The sequence below is a fragment of the Fusarium odoratissimum genome (genome assembly GCF_000260195.1).
Source record: "Fusarium odoratissimum NRRL 54006 unplaced genomic scaffold supercont1.45, whole genome shotgun sequence".
NCBI lineage: Eukaryota > Fungi > Ascomycota > Sordariomycetes > Hypocreales > Nectriaceae > Fusarium > Fusarium odoratissimum.
In genome coordinates, this window is record NW_022158782.1 from 181,441 (window position 1) to 207,362 (window position 25,922).

At 47.5% G+C, this 25,922-nt stretch overlaps 7 protein-coding genes across 7 annotated transcripts; 3 read left to right on the forward strand and 4 right to left on the reverse strand.

Annotated features, from left to right (window-relative positions):
* Positions 1-18: 18 nt before the first annotated feature.
* FOIG_14914 (uncharacterized protein) lies at positions 19-2,665 on the reverse strand (the record flags this gene model as incomplete). Its single annotated transcript, XM_031216210.1, has 7 exons — positions 19-546; positions 603-853; positions 935-1,372; positions 1,421-1,707; positions 1,764-2,251; positions 2,311-2,429; positions 2,492-2,665. The coding sequence occupies 7 exons, from the start codon at positions 2,663-2,665 to the stop codon at positions 36-38; spliced, it is 2,268 nt and encodes a 755-aa protein (XP_031054126.1). The 3' UTR covers positions 19-35.
* Positions 2,666-3,301: 636 nt separating this feature from the next.
* FOIG_14915 (uncharacterized protein) lies at positions 3,302-7,670 on the forward strand (the record flags this gene model as incomplete). The annotated part of the gene is made up of 11 exons (XM_031216211.1): positions 3,302-3,406; positions 3,468-3,655; positions 3,710-4,366; positions 4,428-4,707; positions 4,778-4,924; positions 4,971-5,721; positions 5,777-5,946; positions 5,994-6,526; positions 6,577-6,692; positions 6,744-6,934; positions 6,981-7,670. 11 exons carry the CDS (start codon positions 3,302-3,304, stop codon positions 7,668-7,670), a joined length of 3,828 nt encoding a protein of 1,275 aa, XP_031054127.1.
* Positions 7,671-8,519: 849 nt separating this feature from the next.
* Positions 8,520-10,382, forward strand: FOIG_14916 (murein transglycosylase; the record flags this gene model as incomplete). The annotated part of the gene is made up of 5 exons (XM_031216212.1): positions 8,520-8,946; positions 8,999-9,076; positions 9,124-9,241; positions 9,294-9,427; positions 9,478-10,382. The coding sequence occupies 5 exons, from the start codon at positions 8,520-8,522 to the stop codon at positions 10,380-10,382; spliced, it is 1,662 nt and encodes a 553-aa protein (XP_031054128.1).
* A 1,160-nt stretch (positions 10,383-11,542) lies between these two features.
* FOIG_14917 (uncharacterized protein) lies at positions 11,543-15,898 on the reverse strand (the record flags this gene model as incomplete). Its single annotated transcript, XM_031216213.1, has 3 exons — positions 11,543-12,818; positions 12,969-15,425; positions 15,477-15,898. The coding sequence occupies 3 exons, from the start codon at positions 15,896-15,898 to the stop codon at positions 11,543-11,545; spliced, it is 4,155 nt and encodes a 1,384-aa protein (XP_031054129.1).
* A 1,070-nt stretch (positions 15,899-16,968) lies between these two features.
* Positions 16,969-21,997, reverse strand: FOIG_14918 (uncharacterized protein). Its single transcript, XM_031216214.1, has 3 exons — positions 21,270-21,997; positions 19,249-21,213; positions 16,969-19,196 (listed from the first exon to the last, which is right to left on the reverse strand). The coding sequence occupies exons 1-3, from the start codon at positions 21,930-21,932 to the stop codon at positions 17,112-17,114; spliced, it is 4,713 nt and encodes a 1,570-aa protein (XP_031054130.1). The 5' UTR covers positions 21,933-21,997; the 3' UTR covers positions 16,969-17,111.
* Positions 21,998-23,747: 1,750 nt separating this feature from the next.
* Positions 23,748-24,203, forward strand: FOIG_14919 (uncharacterized protein; the record flags this gene model as incomplete). Its single annotated transcript, XM_031216215.1, has 1 exon — positions 23,748-24,203. The coding sequence occupies one exon, from the start codon at positions 23,748-23,750 to the stop codon at positions 24,201-24,203; it is 456 nt and encodes a 151-aa protein (XP_031054131.1).
* Positions 24,204-24,673: 470 nt separating this feature from the next.
* Positions 24,674-25,819, reverse strand: FOIG_14920 (uncharacterized protein; the record flags this gene model as incomplete). Its single annotated transcript, XM_031216216.1, has 3 exons — positions 24,674-25,299; positions 25,367-25,615; positions 25,669-25,819. The coding sequence occupies 3 exons, from the start codon at positions 25,817-25,819 to the stop codon at positions 24,674-24,676; spliced, it is 1,026 nt and encodes a 341-aa protein (XP_031054132.1).
* Positions 25,820-25,922: the final 103 nt, after the last annotated feature.

Below are 25,922 nucleotides of genomic sequence, written 5' to 3' on the forward strand. Positions count from 1 at the left end.
ACACTTGAGCTTATTACTCAGCTTTTATATTTCTTTCATGCCAGATCATCCCAAAAGTAGCTATCTTCTAAAGCCCTCGTCATCTGATTATTCATGTGCAGCCAATTTCCAAGCTGTGCGCCATACTTGTCGATATCAGTATCCATGCTACCAGGCACCTCCATCTGCTGATCCATCCATTCAGCTGTCCCTTCTAACGATGCGCTTACGGAGGTTTGTGAGTTTCGCAAGTTGAAGATTGGCGTAAGCAGGGCAGGCTGTTGATGAGCTGGTGATGGCACGTGTGCAGAGGAAGATGCATTTTCCCACGAGCCAAAGCCGATACTCACCTTGCTCAATCTAGCTTCAAGATAGTTTCGAGCGGCATCGTACAAAGCTTTAAATAGATGAAACTCTTTCTTCGCTCCAGATGAGAAAGCAGAGTCTGTGACAGGCTGTAATGTCTTGATGACACTTTCGAGCAGATCCAGGCCGTTCTTGTCGCCAGTCTCGATAATGTGACAGAATACGACGATAAACGGAATGAAGGGTGAGTGTATGAGAGCCCTGCAAAGAGAAAGGGTCAGTGAAAGAAGTGTCAGGTCAGATTTGGGGATACATGCAAGTTGACATAAGTCTCTAGGAAGTCATCCTTTAGCTCAGCCACTACAGACTGCCATTCCTTGTGTGCTTCTAAGGCCTTGTGAGCACTATCAATGCACTCTCTTCCAAGTGCAGTACCCTGATTCGTCTCGGCAGGTATGGCTCTGTAAATGAGGCAAAAGAGGGATAAGTGAAGCACCTTGGTGGTGCAGAGGAAAGCCTTAACAAACTCGGTACTAGTAGCCTGGCGCATCGCATCTTGGTATAGTTTCTGTAGACCTGTCAGCAAGATATATCATGGAATATCGCCTCGTCATCTTAGACGCCGATATCGGGTTTTGCGCAGACATACATCGCTAGGCAGCATTCTATTCATGTGGTTTTCAAGCTCTGATGCGAGACTTCTCGCCCTCGTGGTTCTAACATTTTGAGGCTGTGCCAAAGCAGCAGAACTGTAGAGTTGGTCGTAAATCTTGCCTTGTAAATAGGCTAATTCTTTCATCTTGTCTAGTTGACCAAAGTAGCCTATGTCCGGTCTCGACTCTAGACCGGGAACCGAAATAGTGATATCGCCGTCATGGATAGTTGATGAACGGCCAAGACGGAGAGATAGACCCTTCTCTTGTACGTAAACTAACCAGAATATTCTGATCTTACCCATCCTGATGTCCGGAGGATCGCGGGCCATTGCAATCTTGCTATGCATGCCTAGCGTCTGGCTCAAGTGTGATGCGGTTGCGATAAAGTCCCATGCCGCAGATGGCTTGCATGTTTCAAGGCAGTATATGCTCTGGGATGATTTAATATGATATCAGGACAAATCGTGAATCGTACCTACAGCTAACATCATTGAAGCGACCGTCCCGATATTGGAAGGTTGATGGAAAGGCAGATTAGCGAGTACGGTCTCGAGATTGTCCCGGCACATGACTGCTTGCGCCTCGAGATCAGCCTTTTGGCATGAATCTGTGGCGATCTGTTTGCATTGTCTAAAAAGCCAATAGAGCCCCGCATTGACAGCGATGAGGTCAGCATGAGTAACTTCTCCTGGAGAGTACACCTTAAGAAAAACGTCAGTGAAAGAGGTAGCTTCGTTGTCCCAAAAGAACCGAACTCTGGGGTTTTCTGTCACAAAGTTGTAAGCATTGGAGAAGAGAAATAAGAAAAGGCGTGGCTAATACCTTTGGCCATTCGGAGGCAGACAAAAGCTTTGTCAACGGGTGGCATTGGAAGATTGCGCATTGTAAGTCCCGATTCAAGTACTCTAGCATGAGGATACAGGTAATCGAGTTCCTGTTGGTTTGAATCCCTCCCCAAAGCCTTCCTCAGAGACTGCAGAACAGAAGACATGTCAGCAGCGATATCGATGCCGTTCGGCTTGTTGATGATGGCATCTTCGAGAAATCCGTTGGCAAAAGCGGCTTGAGCTGAGAGCGAAGATTCTCCCTCATGCTCCAACCTTGGAGTGAGAAGCTGGCTCCCAACGCCACTGCTGGGTGATGGAGACGATGCTTGGGTTACAGGTGCGAGACGTGAAGTCGATGCTGATTGGGATGGGATTTTCGATGCGGTAGCTGCGGGTACAACATGTAGGGTTGGGTTTTGACCAGCTCCCAAGGTATTGCTAAGCTCTGCGAGTTTTTGCGCGATATCGTCGATCTTTTTCTCACTAAGAGATTTGAGTAAAGGAAATAAAAGGAGATGGACGAGTGGTATACATGCACTTACTATATCTCCGAGATAAAAACACGTTGTCGCCTTTCCTTGGGCTTGTGCCTAGGCGGATACGTGCAGAGATTCTCGGTGCGGACACAGTAGGCACACGGGTGTCTCCGGTCGCAGCGCACCTAAAGATGTTCTAAATTAAATAAAAGTCTACAACTGACTGTATTCAAAGAGGGATATGTACCTTTCTGCGGCGGCATCGATCACACTGGTTTGATTTGGTCAGTAGGTGAAGCAGCCCTTGATTTTGCAGGAGACTTGCTGAGATTGTGGACAAAGGGACAAGCTGTTCGTCCTGAGGGACATTATCTACTTCCCGATCCAATACGGGGGAGGTATCGTCTTTTTCGGTAGCCATTTCGTTAAAATGAGCTTGCCAGAAATGCTCAAGATGATGACGGAGGAGGGAAGTTCAGAGGTCCGCAGGCCGCAGACCTTGAGCATTACGGGTACAGCACTCAAAGCTTGAGACCAACGCTAAGCTGAGAGTTATGGGTCTCGCTCGCCTATCTCCGCTACACCAATCACCTTTCCAATTCAGCTGAGGCTATACCAGGACAGGGCTAGAGTGAGGCGGAAGGACGGTGCGTGGAATCTTGGCAGTCCGCACTCCGAGATGCTTGTTGAGATAACTGCTATCGCGGTGGCGGCCTCTTGGCATGCCGCACCGCAGTTCATGCACAGGCCACAGAAAGTATATACGACTGAGGATGAAATCTTGGCCGATGGCTAAAAGTAAGAGTATTCACCGTTTTCCATATTGACAACACCCATTTCTAGATGTTTTTTATCTTCCTTAGAACCATTACGCTCCTTTCTGCCACTCACCACTGATTCGGGCGTTTCCCTTCTATCTTTTTCCTTTCTGTTTAAAGTTTCCTTACTCATGCATCTGTGCCTACATCGAACTGTATTCTTTGATCTTGCTGTGATAAGTTTGAGAGGTTAAGAGAGGCTTCAGCCCCAACACCTTTAATCTTGCATTCCTGTCAGCATGGAGAAAGCCGACAACGTCGCGGATGCGACAGCTGCAGATCAGCCAGACGAGAACTGTAACCAGTCCGATCAAAAGCCAATGTCTGGGTTAGCTGCATTTCTGGTAAGACAATGACCTTCACGGCACAGCATTGTTCAGGGCATTCTGATCGTGATAATCACAGCGCATCTTTACCTACTGTCAACCCCTCGATTGCGTCCTCGAAATCATCGCCGTCCTCGCCGCCGTCGGCTCTGGCGTGGCCATGGCAATGATGAACCTTGTTATAGGAGATCTGATGGATGTCATGGGCAATCCAGCGCGCATCGCCACAGATCCTGACGGCTTCATGGCCGATGTTGGCAGCAAATCGTAAGTATCTGCGTGAAACATGTACGCCTCTGCACCCATCTAATGTAACGATAGACTCTACTTTGTTTACATCGGTATCGCTCGACTAGCATGTACATATATGTACTCCACGCTCTTTACATTCGTTTCCTTCCGAGTCACAAACAACATTCGACAATCGTACCTGCGAGCAGCCCTTAGTCAAGAAATCAGCTATTTCGACCACGGAACCTCGGGGTCTATCGCCATGCAAGGCACATCCAACGGAAAGCTGATCCAATCAGGCATCGCAGACAAGCTTGGGCTCTTCTTTGTCTCGTTTACTACCTTTATTGCGTCCTTCATCATTGCGTTTATCAGTTATTGGAAGCTCACCCTCATCCTTATCTGCATCATGCCGGCGATTATGCTGGTCATTGGCACCATGGCCACCATCGACGCTGGTATCGACAGCAAGAACTTGAGACTACTCTCCCAAGCCGCTCAGTACGCTGAAACAGCCTTCGCGAGTATCCGTACGATTAAAGCGTTCAACCTGGAGCCGAGAATTATGCACAAGTATGCATCCGTCCTCGATACTTCCCGACAGCTATGCCGCAAGAAATCTGGTGTATATGGGGTTATGTTCGCCTGGCAATATTTCGTCATCTATGCTGGTATGGGTCTTGCCTTCTGGCAGGGAATCAGGATGATTGCCCGAGGGGAGGTGGATGGTATTGGCACCATCTTCACGTAAGCCTTTTCCCCAGATCTGCCCATGCCTTTAGCTTTGTTGTTTGCTGACCACCAAAAGTGTCCTCTTCTCCGTCGTCATCGGATCGACTTCGATCAATGGCATCGCTCCAAACATCTCCTCCTTTGTTCGTGCCGGCACCGGTGCTGCAGAGCTTTTCGCTTTGATCGACAGGACTTCAGATATCAACCCGCTCGACGAGTCAGGCCAGACACCTACCGAGGTCTCTGGTGTCATCGATATCAAATCGGTGTCCTTCAGCTACCCAACACGGCCGGATACCTGGGTCCTCGAAGACTTGTCTCTCAACATCCCGGCCGGAAAAATTACAGCTTTAGTGGTACGGCATATTCTTTCACCATTTATCTTTGACTGAATACAGGACCAGAAGGGAGTTAACGTTTCGGCAGGGCGCCAGTGGCTCGGGAAAAAGTACCATCATTGGCCTTCTCGAACGATGGTATGACCCCGCCTCTGGTGACATCACGCTCGATGGAATCAGCCTGCGAGATCTGAGTGTCACCTGGCTTCGTACCGCCATGCGACTTGTCCAACAGGTGCGTTTAATATATAGCCCCAACAACTGACGCTAACGTCCTACAGGAACCTGTCCTGTTCAACGGAACCGTCTTTGAGAACATTGCCAATGGCCTCATTGGTACTTCCTGGGAGACCGAGACGAGAGAAGCCCAAGAAGAACGGGTGAAACACGCGGCCAAGCTTGCATTTGCCGACGAGTTCATCCAGAACCTCCCAGAGCAATACGAAACGCGCATCGGCGAAAGGGGAGGACTCCTCTCCGGGGGGCAGAAGCAAAGAATTGCTATAGCTAGAAGTATAGTTTCCGACCCTTCTATCCTGTTACTAGACGAAGCTACCTCGGCCCTCGATCCGCACTCTGAAGGTATCGTCCAAAAGGCACTTAACAGTGCCTCTCGAAACAGGACCACGCTCGTCATTGCCCACAAGCTCGCCACTATCCGAGACGCTGATAACATTGTGGTCATGTCCAAAGGCAGAATTGTTGAGCAGGGCAAGCATGACGATCTTATAGCCCTCGGCGGCACCTACGCCAAGCTCGTGCAGGCCCAGGATTTGTCTACTAACAAACAGAGTTCAACTATCGAGACATCGGACGAGGAGTCTACAGCAACTACTGAGGCCATAGAGCCAGTTCAATCACTCGCCAAATACACTTCAGCGGTCAACGAGGACATCGCCTCTCAGATTAGGAGGGAAGATTTCAGTCTCTATAAATCCACTGGGCTTTTACATACCATTTGGAAGATGATCAAGTCAGCTCCTGAGCTCAGGACTTGCTTCGTGATTATGTCCATTGCCTGTGCTATTGGAGGTAAGTTTCAACAGCCATAACCGCTTTCGGACATGACAGCTAACTAAAAGAATAGCTGCCGTCTACCCCGGACAAACACTACTACTTGCTCAAGTCATGGACATCTTCACATCCTCTAACCTGACCAAGGGTGGCGATTTTGTGTCTTTGATGTACTTTGTCGTTGGCCTGGGTAGCTTGATTGTGTTTTTCGTCATGGGCTGGATTTCTAACATTATTGCTCAGGTAAGTCCAACGCAGCTTGCCCAGCACATCGCCTTTCTAACCTGGAGCAGACTCTCAGCCATAATGTTAGAGAAGGACTTTTCCGCAGTATGCTGAGACAAGATCTTCGGTTTTTTGACAGACCAGAGAACACTATTGGCGGCCTTGTCAGCCGCATAGACTCCCAGTCTCAGGCCGTCTTGGAACTGATGGGGTTCAACGTGGCATTGGCCTTCCAGTGCATAATCAATATCATTGCCAGCAGCATCCTCGCTCTAGCCTATTCTTGGAAGCTCGGCCTTGTGGGTGTTTTCGCCGGTATGCCTCCTCTTTTACTCGCCGGATATGCCCGCATTCGCCTTGAGACGCGGTTAAACGCTGGCATTGATGAGAGATTTTCAACCAGTGCTGCGATAGCATCTGAGAGTGTCAATGCCATCCGTACAGTCTCGTCGCTTGCGATCGAGAAGAGCGTTCTAAGCAAGTATACGGCGGAGCTTCATAGGGCAGTTTGGGGATCAACAAAGCCTCTCTTTCACATGATGATTTGGTTCTCTTTCACTCAGTCTGTCGAGTTCTTCATCCTTGCGCTGGGATTCTGGTAAGTTTCTGAGTACCTCTCGTATTGCAGAGTATGACTGACAGTTTCAGGTTTGGGTCAAAGCTGGTTTCTCAAGGAGAAATCACCTTTCCCCAGTTCATTATATCATTCTTAGGTGTCTTTTTCTCCGGTCAAGCCGCTGGTACAATCTTCAGCTTCTCGAGCAGTCAGCATATCCTGTCCTCTATGCCCCAGCATCTCTAACACGATGGGACAGGTTTCACCAAGGCTAATTCCGCCGCCAATTACTACTTTTGGCTCACTCGTCCACAGCCGATCATCCGAGACACTGACGATAATCGTGAGAAAGGCCCTGCAAACGGTGGGCGTTCAATCGACTTTCAAAACATTCAGTTCTCTTACCCCCTTGCTCCCGAAAAACGAGTCATCAAAGGCCTGTCTCTTACTGTGAGTAGTAACTGTAGATGAATAGAGCCATGTTAACATTTCCCAGATTGAACGTGGTCAATTTGTGGCCTTCGTTGGGGCATCTGGCTGTGGAAAGAGTACTATGGTATCTCTTCTTGAGCGCTTCTACGACCCAACTAGTGGCATTATCATCATCGACGGTTCAGCTGCTCTTACTGACATCAGCCCTCGTCTTTACCGTAATAGGATAGCTCTCGTTCAACAGGAACCTACGCTATTTCCTGAGACTATTCGCGAGAACATCGCTGCTGGACTCGATATTGGTCCTGAGGAACAGGCTTGTGTCAAGGATGATGCTTTAGAAGCAGCTTGCCGTGCCGCCAACGCATGGGACTTCGTGAGCTCTCTTCCCGAAGGTCTCAACACCTTATGTGGCCAGGGTGGTAGCCAGCTCTCAGGAGGACAGAGACAGAGAATTGCCATCGCGCGCGCTCTCATCCGAGAACCTAGTATCATCTTACTAGACGAAGCAACTTCAGCACTTGACACCGAGTCGGAGAGAGTTGTGCAGAAGGCTTTGATGGACGCTGCTGCCAGTGGAGATCGCATCACTATCGCGGTGGCCCATCGTTTATCAACAATTCGTGACGCTGACAAGATCTGTGTCTTCTACCAGGGTAGAATCGTGGAAGCTGGCACGCATGATGAACTTGTCAGCCAGAACGGTATATATAAGCAGATGCGTGATGCACAGAGCCTAGATAGGGCAGCTTAGAGACTTGCAGACCATTGCTTCTTGAAGCGAGGCTAGATCTTCATTTCAATGGGCTCTTTCGACAATCGCAATGGCGCTCGTGAAGAGGCATTATTTTCTTTTCGGTTAAATCCATGTTTAGTTCTGATATGTATTATTCCTATTTTTGTCCCGTTGTTTATATATAGAATTATCATAGATGCTACGAGGCAACACGCGGTCCAATTCATCGTTCAACAAGTTGCTTTCTCTAGACTGCCGAACGCTCTTGTGGGTGACATGAACCGCTCACGGTTCTCAGGCTCCAGTGACATGAACTTGCAGCCTTTGAGAACCGGTCCATAGTAGATACTTCGATTGATAAGAGATCTGCTACTGGGATCGCTCGACTGAACAGATGCTTCAAATAAAATAGCTTTTAGGAACCCGAGGGCTCTTGATATGTACGCGTATAGCCCCTTGATTGAGAAACAGCATGTTTGGGGCTAATTAATCTACAAGGCTCGCGGCATCTTTTACCCGATTACCTCAATCGCTTATTGGTGGACTTTCCGAAGTTGGTCGTGCCCAATATTTGGGTCGTTTCACGAACCCTGTCATCGGGAGACGCAACCCACAATGAAATGACCTTCATTACTATCCGATCATTGCTCATCAATATCGAACGCTAGTTTGTAGACTTACGGACGGTCTCCCTGTAGCTTGCGCACTCCCAAAATATTATGCAGTGGTTTAAATATAAACAAAACCCCGGAACCGCATTGTAGATCTTTTTGTGTTTCTGTCAGTCGTTTCTGTTTGGTCCCGTAACTGTCGTTCATTTACACGTATTTTTATCCACGCTCTTTTTCTTCTTCTTTCACTTTCACTATGCGTCACTCATTTGTTTCGGCATTGATTGCCGTTGGTTCCGCCGTCCAAGCTGCCGCGCAGCTGAACGGAAAGGTCGGACCTCTCACAACTCCTTCAGCCAAGGCTGCGATCAAGACTTGCAACATTGTCGACTACGGTGCCAAGGCAAGTGCCAAGACTGATAACGGTCCAGCCATTCAGAAGGCTTGGAATGACTGCAGAACTGGTGGCGGAGAAGTTTACGTGCCAGAGGGCGACTACGGTCTGGGTACCTGGTTGACGTTTACTTCTTCAAAGCCCATGTCTTTCCGTCTTGATGGAACTATTTACCGAATCGGTACCGATGGAGGCAATATGTTCATGTTCAAGCACCTGGAGGACTTTGAGTTCTATAGCAGCACCTCCAAAGGAGCTATCCAGGGTTATGGATATGAGTTTCATAAGAGTATGTTCTGAATGTGATTGCGGTTCTTCTTGGAGACACTGACAAAAAGTAGAGAATGAATATGGCCCACGTATCCTTCGATTCACCGACGTCAAGAGCTTCTCTATCCACGATGTTGCTCTAGTCGACTGTGAGTATCCCCGCCCTCCAATTGGGAATAATACTGACAGAATCAAGCGCCCGCATTCCATTTCTCTATAGACACCTGCTCCGATGGTGAAGTGTATAACATGGCTATTCACGGAGGTAATCGAGGTGGTCTCGATGGTATCGACGTATGGGGAACTAACATCCAGTAATACATCCTCACGATGATCTGGTGCTCCGTTATGCTAACTTCCTTTTAGTATCCACGATGTTGAAGTCAGTAACAAGGACGAATGCGTCACTGTCAAGAACCCCTCTGACCACCTCTTGATCGAGAACATCTTTTGCAACTGGTCTGGAGGTTGTGCCATGGGCTCCCTGGCCACCGGCACTGGTAACCATGACTACTATCTCACTTACCCGATCAAGGCTAATCTAGACTAGATATTCACGACATTGAGTACAACAACATCTACACCCAGCGTTCCAACCAGATGTACATGTTCAAGTCATACGGCGGCAGCGGCACCGTTAACAACGTTGCTCTCAAGAACTTCGCCGGCCACTCCAACGCCTACACGCTCGATCTCGATGCCCAGTGGAGCTCCATGAAGCCCATCGCCGGCGACGGTATTCTCTACACCAACATGACCTTCTCCGGCTGGTCCGGAACCTGCGCCGATGGCCATCAGAGAGGACCCATCAAGTTCAACTGCCCCGCTGACGTCCCCTGCACTGACATGCAGGTCGATGACTTTACTGTTGGAAGCAACAAGGGCGATACCGTCGAACACGTGTGCAAGAACGCTTATGGCTCTGGAGCCTGTCTGAAGGAGGGCGATGGGGGTGCTTATACGACGACTCAGACTGTTGATGCGGCCAGTGCTGCTACTCAGACCATGGATGGAGAGATTGAGAATGGTCTTGGCCTTACTGTTTCCATTGCGATCCCTACCATTCGAGCCTCGTTTTTCCCGGGTGTCGCTGCCATCAGCCCCCGCATGGCCGATTCCGCCAAGGCTCAAGCCACCGCTCGTGTAGAGACCTCCATCCCCGCAGAGGCCGAGACTGCTGCTGACACTTCTGCTGTAGCTGATGTAACTGCTCCAATCAAAGCGGTTGCTTCTTCTGCTACCTCTTCTGTTGCCGACGAGGTTACACCTGTTGCCACTCCTGCGGTCTCCGTAGACGCGCCGAACAGCCTCCTCCCCGAGGCACACTCTACTCTTGAGACTGCTGTAAAGGCTTCCACCACTGCAAAGGCCGCGGCTGAAACTACTGGTGCGCTGCCGAGGACTTCCTCTTGCAAGGCAAAGAGGCGCCGAAGCCTTCAATCCAGGCATTCGTAATCTTTGTTTGGAGTCGGAGCGGCATGTTGGGAGCTGTCAGATTTGACATGACTTGTAAGTTATCGTTGGAGATGTTCTTGAGGAAGAAGTTCCGACGATGGATATTAAGTAAATTTTAATCTCAAGTTAAGATCAAAGCAATATGTACATTATTTTATTTCTCATATGGATACTACATGCAAATAAATACTCAACTAAGCAAGAAAATACCCCCGTCGATGATTAGATTGGTGGCTGAAATTCCATATGCACGCATTATTCTTGAACGCCGCAGTGGCATGGAGTTTGGGGTACCTACAAGGCTCAGCAATATTCTTTCGCCTGTCAACGACGCTTTCACGGCACTGTGGCAAAATTGTGGAAATCGTGTCAGATGGCGACATTCTTCTGGTCGTTGGACCAGACGAGACAATACTTCGTGTCAAATCTATGTTGTTGATGGCAGTCTCAAAACCCTTCTCCGCCATGCTCAGGCTAAACTGGACAGAAGGCCATGGCATGCGACATTGTCATGGCCCGTTTCAGTTATCACTGCCGGGTGACAATGCTACTGCATTGAAATCATGTGTTCTGTCATTCACTTCAGGAACGAAAGGATCCCTCGGACCCTCGCTGCCGGTGACGTCCTCGCAGTTGCCGTCGCTGCTGATAAGTACGATTGCCTTGACGCCCTGCCCTTTGCCAGCAAATCTTGGCCGAGAGACTCAAAAGGGATACCTGAAGACCTGGTGCCGCTGACTACCACGGCTTACCTCTTCCGATCACTGCTTGTGATATGGCTCGCTTCCACAGCGTTCCGCAATATGGGATTGGTCATAGTGTTGGGCTGGAGCGCTTAAGCAAGAGTATCGGGCTTTGCCTTGAATGCGTTCGTGGAGGGAGCAACACTTTCGAATGTAAGCGGCATCTCATAGTTCTCAGGACTAATTTGTATAGGTATAAGAATTAATGGGTTAAATTATATACAACTAAGTAGTGGCAATCCTAATCTCGTGGCCTATAAGCCCCTCACAGGCTGCGCTAGAGGTAATTCTCAAGTTGTCGAGAATTCATAGCCCAATGATATTCATCGGCCTGGGCAGGCCGGTACCAGTGGACAAACTGAGCAATAGACATAATTCCCCAGCATAAACGTGTAAACCTGACCCTGGCAGTGTCTCTTACAACAGCAGATCCATTCCGACTATCGCAGTAATCGCAATCCACGATGGGAGGCTATATCCGCGAGCTTCTGAGACAACCATTGGTGTAGCATACGGCGCGTCCGCTGGCTCTGAAGGAACTTGATCCTGGTGAAGAGGTGATGATTGAGAAGGAATTGCTGAAGTGTCGAGTTGAGGAGTGGAGATAGTGCTTGTCTCTGTTGTCAAGCTCTTTGGAGATGATGGCTGGGAGGGATTCATTGGGGTATTGCTGTTGGACTCTGGTGAGCCTTGAGCTGGAACAGACGGCCGCGTATTCCCTTGTGCTGGTTGAGTATCACCGTTTGATCCTGTAGCTGAAGTAGTGGTCGCAGGCTGGTGCACCTTATAGCTGGGATGAGAATCGTCTCGTGATCCTGTGGCTCGAGTAGGAGTCTCAGGTGGGACGTTCTTGGAGCCATGTTGGGAGCCACCTTGTGGGCCTTCTGTAGGCTGCACCACAGGATTACTGTTGCCTCCAGCCCAGCCTGAAGGATATTGAACTATCGGGTGTGTATCGCTCGCACGGCCAGTCTCATAAGCAGCTTTTGGAACTGTCAGGGTAACAATATCCTCTCCTTGAGTACAGGCAACAGTCGCCATATCCACCGACGGGTATACCTGGTGCTCGCACCCGCAAGGGCTGTAGAGGAGTGTGATCGGAACACATGTTGTGATTAGAGCTGTAGGATTGCTTGGGTTGATAGTCGTGTATGTAACAGTGGTTACTGTCTCGGCAAATTGGGTCTTGGTGTAGACATGATCAACAATTAACGTCGAGTAAGCAGTGTGAATGGCGGTTGGGGTAGGGAATGATGTTGGGAGACGAGTTTGAGATGTGGTCTTTGTGATGGAGAAACCAGAGGCTGAAAATGTCTTTGAGCCAAGGTTTATAGTTGTAAAGGAGGAAAAAGAGGATGGTGAGGTTGTTTGAGTATAGCGCGAAAGTGAGCTTGATTGAGATGTTGATTCACAAGCGTCAGCTCCCGTAGTCTGTAAAGAAGAAGAGGAAGGGGCGGAGGAAGACGCATAGGACGCGATGGAGGAGGAGGAGGAGGAGGAGGAGGAGGAGGAGGAAACCGTTTTTCGATAAAGTGTTAAAAGATGATCAGGCGCTATCGCACGATGCAGAAGGCTTTGGCCACCGCGGATAATGCCTCCGCAGAACAGAGTGGGATCTCCAGGACATCGGAGATCGCAGCGTGCATCCGATATGAATTCTGTATCAGAGAGCAGATCTGCCTTATAACAAGACCTAATAGACATTATTAGCTTGGGAACTCATGTATCAGAAACACACAGGCGAGGTTAGGCGCGCGGTCAGCATCAATTCTGGGACAAGCAAGATATCTGAACAACACTTCTCAAGCGCATTTCAGGTAGTAGAATAATAGGACAAACTTACTCTTTATAGACACCGATATAATCGCTTCCAAAAGCCAAATCGACACATTTTCGGGTAGTCATGTCTGGATCAGTTGCTACCTCGGTAAACGATGGAAAGCCCTGCAGAGATCTTAAACAGCCCGTGAAGGTATATTCACCAAGGGCAGGAATATTCCTTGCAGGAGGAGTTGATGAGGTGGAAGGCAAAGCAGAAGCATCTGATGTGGACTGTATCTCAGGTGAAACCTGACTGGTATTGCTCAAGCTGGAAGCTGTTGCTGTGGTTTCTATCGCGGTAGCCGAAGCGGTAGTGGTTGATGTCCCTAAGAGTGGTGTTTTAGTATTCAATATCTCAGTCGTTGACATCTCGATGCTAGTAGTATCGGTGGGCAGCGAGCTTTTAGTTGCCGCAACTGTAGTAGACTCTAGAGAAGATGACTCTCCAGCTGATGTAGATTCCAATCTGGTATTCGGTGCAGACTCCGAAACAGCTTCTGACGACAAGGATAATGAAGGATCGGGTAATGTAGGGGGTGTAAATGTTGTTGATAATGAGATAGCTGCTAGTGAGGTTATAGCTGACGCAGTTGAAAGTGATGTAGACTCTTGCGTAGACTCCAATGCAGGGTTCGATGGAGTCCCTGATAGAGCATCTAATGATGACGATAATGATGTAGATGGTGACAATCTTGTTGGTGATGAGGTATCTGCTTGTGAGGTTACAGCTGATGTAGTCGTAAATGATGGCAACTCCAGTGTACCCGCTGACGTAGTCTCTGACGTGAGTTCTGATGATGACGATGATGATGTAGTTTCTGGGGACCCGATTGATATCGACGCTGAAGAGGTTGTGTCTAGTGTTGATGCTGTAGACTCTGAGGTGGATTCTATAGGTACAAAAGTCTCAGATGACGTAGAGGTTGATGCTGATGAAAGTACCTTGGAAGCAAAGCTGGTGCCAGGGGAAGGTTTAGTCCCAGTAAATGACTCAATCAGATCGCATTCACTATAAGGAGAAGGATGAAAATTCACGGCAATGCACCTGCTGTCATTATCGCATCGATCCAGGCATCCCTGCATGCTATCTTCTTCATCGCGTCGATAGATAGACTCGCCGGTCGAGGAAGTATCGCAACTGAGAGTAAACTTGTTCTCCTTAGGACCGGTATACGTACTGCCGGCCATTTGACTGCAGGAGCGCGGTCCTGATGGTGCTGTAGTTGACGTCGTCGACAATGATGTGGTTGTAGAAAATGCGGTTGGAGCTTCAGTTGTTGATGATGTAGCTGGTCGAGATGCCACCACAGCCATATCCATGTTAAAGTCACTCATGAAATTGTTAACACCATCATACAAGGTACATTCGTTTCCAACGTTGTTGAACGTGACGGCTCGGCATGCCAGGGTATCGGCGCATAACGTCATGCATTCCGTCAAGCTGTGCAGCTGATTGCTGTAATCGATTTGATTACCGCCAGTCGCCTGCTTACCACATAGAAGCGAGAGCTTTACACCGTTTATATAGGATGGGTTTTCGAGTTGATTGCAAGGTGTTGGTGCCGAGATGGTGGATGTTGTTGTAGTGGAGAATGTCGCAGATGACATCGCCGTGGATGATGTAGATGACAGCAAGGTCGCCATGTCATACAGATTGTTAGCCGCTGGGCCATCTGTTCCGTCCAACAGGTAGCACAAATACTGGCTACGGTCAAATAGTGCTACTTTGCAATTTGAGGTAGTAGAACACAGGTCTATGCATGGCGCTAAACCGGTCACCTCATGACTGGGGCCGATGTTATTGCCTCCGGTGGCATATGAATTGCAAACAACCTCAAACTGCGAGTTGGAAGAGCTTTGGTAGGGATTGTTTATTTGATTGCAGGATATCGGTACTGAGGATGCGGACGGAGTAAAATCCGATGAGGTTGCTGTATCAGTCAATGTAGATATTTCTGATACAGACGAGGTAGCATCTCCTGAGGTTGACATAGCAGGTGATGTAGAAGTTGCTGCAAATGTTGATTCGGTAGAAGTTGTTGACGACAATAATGTAGTACTGGTAGCAGAAGCAGTCACATATGTAAGGTAAGAAATGGTCCCGCGAACTGTTCCTGAAGCAGCCTGTGTAACGACAGATGTTGCTTCGTACGTCGTAGTAGATACAATACTCGTCGTGTCATAGTCAACCTTGAACGTCTGATCGCAGTTGGTGCAGGGTCGGGCTTTGATCATGACTGCAGTATCGCCATAACCATCATGACGATCGCATACAGCGATCTTCAACTCCACGTATGTCTTTGGGAGCGGTATCGAGAATCGAAGAGGCGGTGATGACATTGCGAATACTGTATCGCCATTTGGCGATGGTATACCCCATGGCTCGCTGAGGTACTTTGACGAAGAATCGAGTGGAGTGCCTGTTTCGTCCTTTGCGACATTAACACCATTGACAAAGACCATGACCTTATCGCCAGAACTTATTCAGTTAGCCTTTGGCTGTTCATTATCCGAGAAGTAAAATCCTTACATAACGTCACAGCTTGCAATAACCATGTCGATGAGTAGTGTAGTCGCCTTGGTTGGAAGAACGTTCAAGAGAAACGAAGCTCCGTTGTAGGAATCTGGACCACAATAGGTAGTGGTATACGCATCATACAGGTCTGTAGTATAGGAGCTTGGGCATGTACCACCGGGAGCCAGAGATCCTGAGGTTAAGCTTCCAGTTGACATAATGATGCCACTTCCCATCCCAAAAGGGCCATCGGTGAAAGATCTAATAGCCGAGGGATCTCCAGAGTAACCAGATGATGAGGAGAAAACATCTCGAGAATCACCAAAGAGGACCCTTGCCAGCGCCAGTCCGCCCATCGCCGTTGGGGAAATGTTGATACCTAAGCAAAGGGGCATAAGCGATGCCCAGAGGGCCAAAGAGGTTGCTGGCGGCCTCATGCTGAAGGGGCAGCGATAAATCGTGTAAAGCGTGGAGAACAAAATTGCAGTAGATACATCGAACACTGCGAAGATCACAGGCTTGAGGGATTAGGTAAGAACGTTCCCCCTTCCTTGGTAAAATTTGGTATACGTCAAGTAACAAAGCCTCACCACTGCTCTGTTTATGTTTTGAAAGATCTAAATTAGGCGACAAAACTACTAATTTTGCAGTGGTGAGCTAGCCAGCTGAATCGGCCGCTGATGGGCTATGTGGGCCATCGTGTGATGTGCTGTCAAGCCGATATATTAATATTAAAGAAACTTCCTCTTTTAGTTTACTGTTTATTTACTTTTGTCGCTAGTTTTACCAGCTAATGCCTTTTGCAAAGCGCCTTTGTCGCGAGCAAAAGCAATAGTGTCGATTTCAGAGGGGCCAAAACCAATACAAGAGACGTCCTAACCTTATTTAGACTTAAAGATAAGCTTCTGCTGGCCACCAGAGCACGCAAGTACAGGATCTTAATATTGTTTACGAGTGCAAGATGCGACTATTAATTGGTAGGAACAGGTGTTTATGTCTATTATCATATGCGGCCGTCGTTATATTAATCTGCATCAGATGTGTTTAAATATTTAAATATCTCTGTGATGGCGAGGGTTGACATCTTGACGCTCTCGATCAGTCCTAGGGACGCACGACACTAAGATGTTCTCGAATCCGCCACCGGTAGCAATAGTTGGGCGCTATTGGTTTTCCCAGACACTAACATAAAGGAGAAATCCCCTGAACCTCGCTGCTCCAATGCTGCGCTCACCATACATCATCTGGTCCGGATAGTAAGTCGACGAGGACTTTTGCCTTCCTATCCTCGTGGACCTTTTTAGCTTCCAGTTAATTGTCTCCTGGCATACTTAATAATTAAGGCAACTACTTTATTGACTACTATTACTAGGACTGATCTTATACTGTAAGCCAGCTGGCAATTAGACAAGTCGACTCAACCATGTTTTGGTTGTCATAAGACGTCGATTGGGATTTCATATTATAGCACATCCAGCAGTCAAGGATATCATCAGAAAGCCCATTCTTGACTTTGAATGCTCTTATATTAAATGATCATTGAAATGGACTGATGATGAGCATTGAGGAGGACTTCCGAAAAGCCACTATGTAAAATAAAACCTGACAGTTGGGATTTCAATCTTTTCCTGGTTCCACGAAACCGCTGTCTCAAGCAAGCTCCATCATGGTTATGCGGCCTGATGGCAGACCAATTGCAACCCTGGAATGCACAGCATCGATAGCTACTGGTAAATCGACAGGAATCCAAAGTATGCGTTCATTCCCTCTCATAACCCATCGCATATCAACACTTAACCCCCATCCAACGCGGTCCTCCTCTCCTTCTTGGAGCTTGTGAGCATCCAGAATGCCAAGCCAAGTGACGACATGGGAACCAGTGTTACTATGCAGGGAGGCATTTTCTAGACTCAAGCAACTGTGAACAGGAACGCCCATCTCAACTGATATCCTGGGGAAATATTCTGAAGCTCTGCAAAGCAAATTTCGCTGTAGGTCTCTGGACACATCCATACGTACTCCTTGAATTTCATCTTCGCCTTCAACAGGGGCTTCAAAGTCTACTTCCCAGGTTGTGTCCCGCAAGCTTGTTCCAAAATTTGTAAGAAACTTCGAATCATTTGAGAAGAGGAGAACATCGAAACGATCCACCAATGATGTAGGCCGTTTTATAAGCTCGGTTCCCGTAAGATCCCAAATTTCTATCCTGGAGTTTAGTATTGCACTACGTCCGCCAGTTGCGGCATATCTTCCGTCAGGGGAAAGAGCAAGATGCATGAGTCGGTATGCGCGAGGAACGTTCGTAAATAGGTAAGTTCGTGCGTTTGTATCCAGGTCCCAGATGACAGCCTTGTTTTGCCCAACCGGCATTCCAATTAGTCGATCATTGCGGGCGAAGGTAATCCAGTCAAAAATAGGAAGGGAATGGGATCGACGTGGTCGCTCGCAAAAGGCGACGCAAGATCCTGATGCCACATTCCAAATTTTGGATCTGCCCATTTTCAAATGCGCTACTATCATCTCCCCCTGTGGAGAAAAGGAGAGCCTCTCAATAAGACGTGTGTCGCCATCGAAAAATTGGGTAGATTGGCATGGGGGTTCTTGTCCACTTTTTCCGCAAGGTTCCTGAGAAGCTGAACTTGAATAAGCAGGAGAGATATCCCACAGCATCATATAGCCTGCCTTGGTGCTTGAAACGAGCCACTGTCCGTTTTCATGTAAAGATAAACCGTTCAGCCCCTTGATATGACCATTCAGAGTCTTAACCCATATCCCTGCATCATTCCATATTTTGATACAGTGATCCCAATCGGCGGAAACAAGGATACGACCATCAGGTGAAATTAAAACGGCATGCACCGCATTCTCGTGGTAAAGAGTTCTCTCACAGATCCAATCACCCATGACGGACGTATGCCAAACCTTGACAGTGCAATCCCAGGACCCTGTTGCAAGCCGCTTTCCATCCGATGAGCAGGCCACTGACACTATTTGGTCACTGTGACCTTCCAGGGCTTGTTCGCAACGACCGGTGGCTATGTTCCAGACCTTGGCGGTCTCGTTATCAGACACTGTTATCATCCTACCATGTGGTAAGAATGTGGCTTCTACATAGAATTCGTTGGGGTCCACGATGCTCTGGAGATGTTCGCCAGTATTCCAGTTCCAAATATTCCAGCATAGCTCTTCATCGTTTTCAAGAGTTGCCAGTTGCTTATCAACAGGCAAGAATACAACCAAGTCAGCCCTGACGTCAAGCTTTGCTATGCAGTCCACTGTCCTTGTCCCAAGGTCAAAGATCTCGACTTTATCTGTACTACCAACAGCTAGGTGGCTGGCAAGTGGGGAAAAGGCGACTGATGTTGCTTGGCTGAAATCTCTGTTGATGGAAAACATGCAATCTCCCGACATTGTATCGTAGACTACTGCCTTCATCTTACAGACTGAAGCCAGAAATTTGCCATCTAGAGAATGGGAAACAATTGAGGATTCGATTTCGATGATATGTGTCGTTCGAACGAGGGCCTCCCAGTTATCCTGCATCTCTGGACCAGTCACAACCCATTTGGGAGTTTGCCGATGGAACTGGTTTCGTATTTTGCTACATTTTGGGCTGAATAGAAGTGCAGAAGCATACACTTGGAGGGGCGCGGTGTCGATGGCCTCTTTGTGATACAGAATAAATCGACGAGCATCTTGAACAAATCTAGCTAACTCAGTTGTCTTAATGTTACTCTTCATGCATATCAGCCATCCATACCTGAACTTTATGATCGCGAGGTCTTACCAGAGCAGATTCCAACTTCAAGATTGATTTTATAGCCACTGAAAACACCCTAAGCAGGCTGGTAGCCTCTAACCAAGAGGTAAACTTTTTCATGAGGAAGTGAAGAGCCTGGGCCAGAACTTTATCATCTTGTGTGCTCACAGAATCCGAATCTATGAAATGATCCACCCAATGAGTACACAAGTACTTGATCGGAGGCAGTGGATCGGGATCAGGTTTAGAAATCTCATCGGCCAGTGTTCCCGGAGACTTTAGTTGGTAAACATCCTGCTGCAGTTTATCTTCCAAGATCTCCATAGATCTGAAAAATATGACGGTGTGATGATTCTGTGGTCCAGATGGCATTATTTTGTCAATACCTCGACCGAACAGAAACTCTTTAGCTGACTGATGAACAAAAAAGATCACCCCATCACGGTAAGCTAGAAAACACGCACATGACTCGATCGCGTCTTTTACATCATGCTCATCATAACCAGTCATCGACTCGACGAGATTTATCATCTCCTTCGATGTCAAAGGCCGATATGCGATACAGGCTGTAGCAAGTATGCTTTTGAGCCGATCTGCTTCCTGTGATGCGACGATTTTATCCATCATAGTGTTAAAGAGATCATTGAGTCCCTCCGGAAATCGCTTAAGCTCTTCAAGCACTAGCCTTTTGCTGATTCTCGAATCGCTTAAGCTTTCACAGACTAGGGCGACCCAGAGAAATGTGTTATCTGCCCGAGACACCATGGACTCAAACACCTCTCTCTTCAGGTTGGTATCGTTATCCCAGTTCTTTCCAAGGTGGTCTACCCTGGTCCGAATATATGCCTGGACAGCGCCGGCTACCAATTCCGTGTTATTCTCGAGTTCGAGGGGAACTAGTCCTTGTGTATCTCTAAGTCCTCGTGCTATTTCAGGCCAGTTGCGACTTGAGATAATCCACCTGGCGCTGCATGAGCGCGAAAGATCACCGATGAGCGTGATAAGTCTATCCCTCCCAGACTTGCATTCATCGAGGGCGTCCACAACCAGCACTGCATTTTGCATGCTTGGGTCTTGCAATAGTTTAGTCAGAATCTCACTGAGCAACACATTGCTGTTCTTTCCGCTGAAAAGTTTGTCTTTCCTCTTGTCATAGTAGGGACGAACTTCCGATATTAACGACGGCTGCTGATCGAGAAGGACGTAGATAAGGCCGCGCATGACAGCCGTATCATTGGACAAGTCTTCGTCTGTCACTTGACAGAAAAAGTAGGATACAGGTCTCAGAGACTTTTTCAATTCATCAATGATGCCGCACAGCAGCATTGTCTTTCCCTTGCCAGGCTCGCCGTTGATCCATAAGACTCGGCTTGATGAATCATCCAGTTTGTTATAGGCATCATGTTGCAACACCCAACTGTAAGAGTCCCATAGTGGAGCCCCTTTCCTTTTTTGAATCTCGATTTTGTCCAGTTGAGGATCCGTTAGTTGAAATGCAGCGAAGCACTCCATGTTTTTGGTATCCCGCTCCTCTTGCTCTCTCCTTTCTCGTGCTCGAGCTTCTTGCTGAATGGTAGCACAGATGTTCTCAAGTAATGCTTCTTGAGATTTAGCAGTATTGGCGATTCCACTAAGCCATAGCTTTATCTCTTCTGTGTTATACTGCTCAAAGTCCTGTCGAAGATTGCTCTCGGCGTCCTTGACGTCCTTCAGCTTTTCGGCCCAGTCATCCAGCTTGAGTGTATCCCTGAGCAGGACAGATGCCCAGTTCCGGTAATAAAGACAGGCGCTGTGAATCTGGAATAGCAATAGCTTCTTATAAAACTCAACAACTTGACTGTCGAGTTTGGATTTCAGGACAGACGCATTGGCATTCACCCTCTCTGCACCAAGAATGATATTGGCCAAATTCCAGTACCACTCCATTCGTGACAAAACGTAAGTGATGCCCTGTCGATTCAGGCCTGGTTCTTTCATTGGATTTGCAAAGATCTAAAGTTTGTCAGCATTTATCCCATAAGAGACGAATCACTAGTTATTTTTCATACCTCCAGCCCGACGGATATGCCAGCCCAAGCAACGCCAGCCTCAGGCGAGGCCTTAACAGCTTGATCAATCACCCCTTTGAGATTCCCTATAATGCCGATATTGTTTGAAACAATTTCTTTGTAGTGGGCCATCTTCTTAGACCTCTCCAAGCCCATGTACACTACCATCCACATCTGACGTGACTTATCGGTTTTGCAATGTTCCAAGTCCTCCATCTCATTCTCAGGTATATTCCCCCATTCGTTCTTAATATTTTCAATGATTTCCTCGTATGCCTTTACTCTGTTGGGTTCCTTTTCTTTGATGCTATCGTAGGCTTTAGTCCACAATCGCTCGGGCACGCTCAGTGGTGGAGAATCCGACTCGTGTATTGATGAAGGAGAGGTTGCCTGATTGATTGTTGGTAGTGGCGCTGAGGGAGGCGTCGATTGGGAAACAGAAATGGATCCGGGCTGAGATAGAGAGAGGATTGGTAGATCAGGAGGTGACAAGGTCGTTGTTGGTTGACTCTCTGGTGGCTGAGCCGAAGAGTTTATCGGTAGGGCCGACTCGGCCGAGTCTTGGGCTGTTGGAGTCACTGGTTCGGCATCTACATGCGAAGGGCGCAGCTTCTTCTTGACTCTCGAGAATAGCTCCATTGTGCCTCTGTTAGAAAAGGGCATCTTGTTTCGCTTTGTATAGGGACGGCCACGACGATTGAATTGGGAAAATAGAGAGTGCGGGGAAGTTGGATGATGTTCAAAGAATGTGTTGGATGGAGCTGAAGCCTGCATATCAATCTGCAAGGCTGACCTTGTTAGGCTATCAGGCAGATAACTGGCAGCCTAATTTGCAGCTAAGGTACATAGTATTAGTAACTTAATTTATTTTGAAGGTTGCTTTATATAACTGGCTAACATATTCTTTAATAAGTTTATAAAATTTATGTATATTTTAAAATTATATAAAATAATATTATTTATATTATGATAGGTTTTAAATACCAAGGCCGTCACGGTTACCCTGTACCTCAACCTCGGCCTCGGCCCGTTGCGCTCAGCCCATTGAGATAAGCGGGGAATGATCCGGGCCCTGCAGATCACTGTCCTTTCAAGCAAGGCTTATGTTGAGGCAAGGGTATCTTGCACCAATCGGAATGGCCGACCTTTCGGGCCGCTAATACATCTGGCTTAGCCTCTCCGAGTAAAAAGACCACCAAACAGAGATTATCGCGAGATTGTCGAACATGTTCAACATTTTAACGATATCAAGTTCAAGATGGAAGGGTGCTCCAATGATCTCTGTGATGTTATACAATTTTATCTCCACGTATGAGCCAGACCATCGAAAGCAAGCCAAGCCAGATGAAGAAATCCATTCGAGCCATCGTAGCATCGGCCTTGCTGGTGCTGACGTTGCAACAGAGCTGGGCCAAGCATGAAGAGCCGTGGGGGCTTGGTCTTCCCGAGCTCGAATGTCAAGGATTGAACGGCTATAATTGCCGGCTGACTCCTCTCTACCGCCGATAAATTTGGATCGACTACGGAACTTTGACGGATCTGGTCAGCGAGATCCGTAAGTAGTCGAATGAAAAATATTGTCACCGCTGCATTGCTATTGACCGGTCTTCAAACAGCTAGCGCTTACTTCAAAGGATCTTGAGCGAAACCAAAGGGTCCTATGATTGAATTATATCCACTTTGAGGACGACCGTGAAAGTAATAGTGAGCTGAATAGAAATCATAGGTCATTTGCTGTCGTATATTTCCACCTTTTTGGTCTTGCTATTGGTATGGATATTATTGAATCAGGCGACTCGCCTACTCACATCTCCGAGAATAGACCGTGGGTGATCTATGAACGGAGAAACTCTTGACTTGCAGGTGGTCTAACATTATTGTAGAAAGAGAGGGTATAGATAAGACCTGCGAAAACGATTGTTATTAGAGGAGGACTTGGGTAGCCTAAATGATAATCTGAAAGCCTAGAGCAATGGCATTTGCCACTTAAACATAACTGAAACATATAAATATCATATAGAATTAATGAATCTTTGTTAGTCGCTGTGCTTATTCTTGCCACAATGACAACTATAAAATAAATGAGACTATTTCTGCAACTGGACAATTATACGAAAACTGTTCTTTTCGATTATTTCGCAGGAGGAACATTCGGTGACTCTGAAAATGGGCCCAGACTAGGTAAACCCATACTATTGCGGAAAGATCGCTAAAGGGGCCAATAGGATATGGCGGCATGCCTATGCGCTGGATAGGTCTTTTTGTAAACGGTAATCCTTCAGAGGCAAAAGTTCATTAGCCGATGTCTGAGATGACGGGGATATTGAAAGTGTTGAACTGATTGGACTCTAGCCAAAAGCCTAGATATGGAGTATATAAGTCGCTGACACTTCCCGATATCTGTTCACAATCACTCTCTCAAACACTCAAACTTAACACAACCCTTTCAACCAACATCTATAATCTACAACCATCAAAATGCTCGTCAACACCAGCATCCTCACCCTCCTCATGGCAGCCTTTGCCGCAGCCTCTCCCATCACCGAATCTTTACCTACCCTCACCAAGCGCAACTCAGTCAACGACTGCGGCGACTCTACCTTTGAGAACCACTCCTCCGGAGGCTCTCCCCAAGTCTCTGACTGCCAGCAAATCGCCCGCAACATCGCAGGCGGCGGCACCTGGACTGTCGGTGCTGGCGGTGAGCACCACCAGCTGGTCCAGTACGGAACCTGTGCTTTCGGTGCACAGGGAGCTGGATCTAACATGAACGCTGCTCATATCGGCAATCAGGACATCATTGATCTGATCAACAGCTCTATCGAAAAGTTTCAGTGGGAAGGAAAGGTTGGCGCTGCTGGTGTTATGGGGTGCCAGAGTCTTACTGGACTGGTTGGAGGAGTTGACATGCGATGGGGTATCTACCATACTTAAGTACTTTGGATAGCGCCTTGGTGGTGACAAGTCATGTTGGGTTGGAGCATTACAGCATTGGGGGCCTGGAGAGTCCTGTGATGGATACAGGAGCAGCTGTTGTCTTTACAGCGCATGGCATGTTCTATTCTTAGTCTAGCTCTTGTTCAGTTATTCAAGCAACAAGTTTTGTTAACTGTATATATAACACCTTTCTTCTACTGAGATGCGAGATCTTTTTGTTTTCCTAACACTATACTCGTTTACAAGCACTACCTTCCTTCGCTGTAGGTAATACAGAGCTGCAGACCTATACAAGTTCTCTCTATCAAGGTCCCAAACGTGTACATGTGTCATTGTCTTGGCGTAGCCCGATAAATATAACTTGCTATCTATATCCTGGCACAGTCAAATATCCATAGTAATGCCAATGAGCGTGACGTCTTGGAGCAATAACTTGGAGAGGAGCGCACCATAGTTCCAAGAGTTGTTCAAGCCTGACCGTGAAATCGACTAGGCGAAGTTGAGTAGGAGGGGTATTGATACTGGTCAAGTGAGTCTGTATGATTTTGAGGAGGATGTTGAGCCATTGGATGTTCTTGTAGATAACGATAGCGATGACGGTCAGACGTGGTGAAAGGTTGCTGGACAATGGAAGGCGACAAGTGGCTCTTGTTCTGTAGAGGAATGCTTGCTGAGTCATTGCGTATATGAAACGTCTCCTCCGGCTCTCTGGGAGTTAGTATCGCTCGTCCCGGGTGAACAACATTGAAAAGAGCTACGGTGATGAAGATCATCGAAGCGTCAAATACATAAATATATGTTTCAGTTGACTGCAATGCGCCGTTCGATCCGGTGATGTACTCAACCAAACGGAAAAGAGATCGGATCATGATCAGACCGCTGTCAACGTAGAGAACGAGGACAAATTGTTTCCAGGGAGAGATCGAAGAAAGGCTTTTGCTGGTCGGGTTTGCAGTACTTCGACGATGGAAGATATGAAGAATAGTGATGAAGAATGCGAAGAAGTAGATTTGAACAGCAAGGCCAACGATGATGATGTTCTGTCCCATCTTCTGGTCACCCTTGGACTTGGCGTTGGCCAGCATACCTCCTCCTGTAGTTATCAGAGGTTAGTATCACAGCTAATGCCACTAATGCCAAAGGATATGGTTCAAGCTTACCCCCAGACTGTGCCAGAAAGGAAATGACATCACCAATAACAAAGGTCTTTGTTAAATATTCAATTGGAACCAGTGAGTAAGAATCGGCTTCGAGGGATTTAATAAGTCTTCCAAGAGACATATAGATAGAAGCTGCCAACATCGTCGGACCGAGGAGCAGAAGGAGACTTTGGAGGACATAAGGCATAATAGCCCAGTCAGGAGTCTGCTTTGCAGATATTGCACGCCCGGCATAGCCAATTGCCTCGACTGTTATGGCTTAATAAGTGCGTACTCAGGGGCAAGCGGTATCAGCTACTTACAAATACATCCAATAAGGAATGGAACAAGATAGAAAGTTCTGTACCGAATGAGTTGAAAGAGGTGGCAGAGTGTTAAAGCACTAAAGAGAGCCAGAAAGATAATTGCGGCGGTAAAGGATGGGTCGTAGTGGTAAAGCTTGAATTCCGACATGGTAGGGGCGTTGGCTACAAACGACTGAGCTTTGGTGTAAGGAAAAGAGAGACGAAAAGCGAGGGGAAAACTTTTTTCTTTATTAGACAATAATATAAACGAG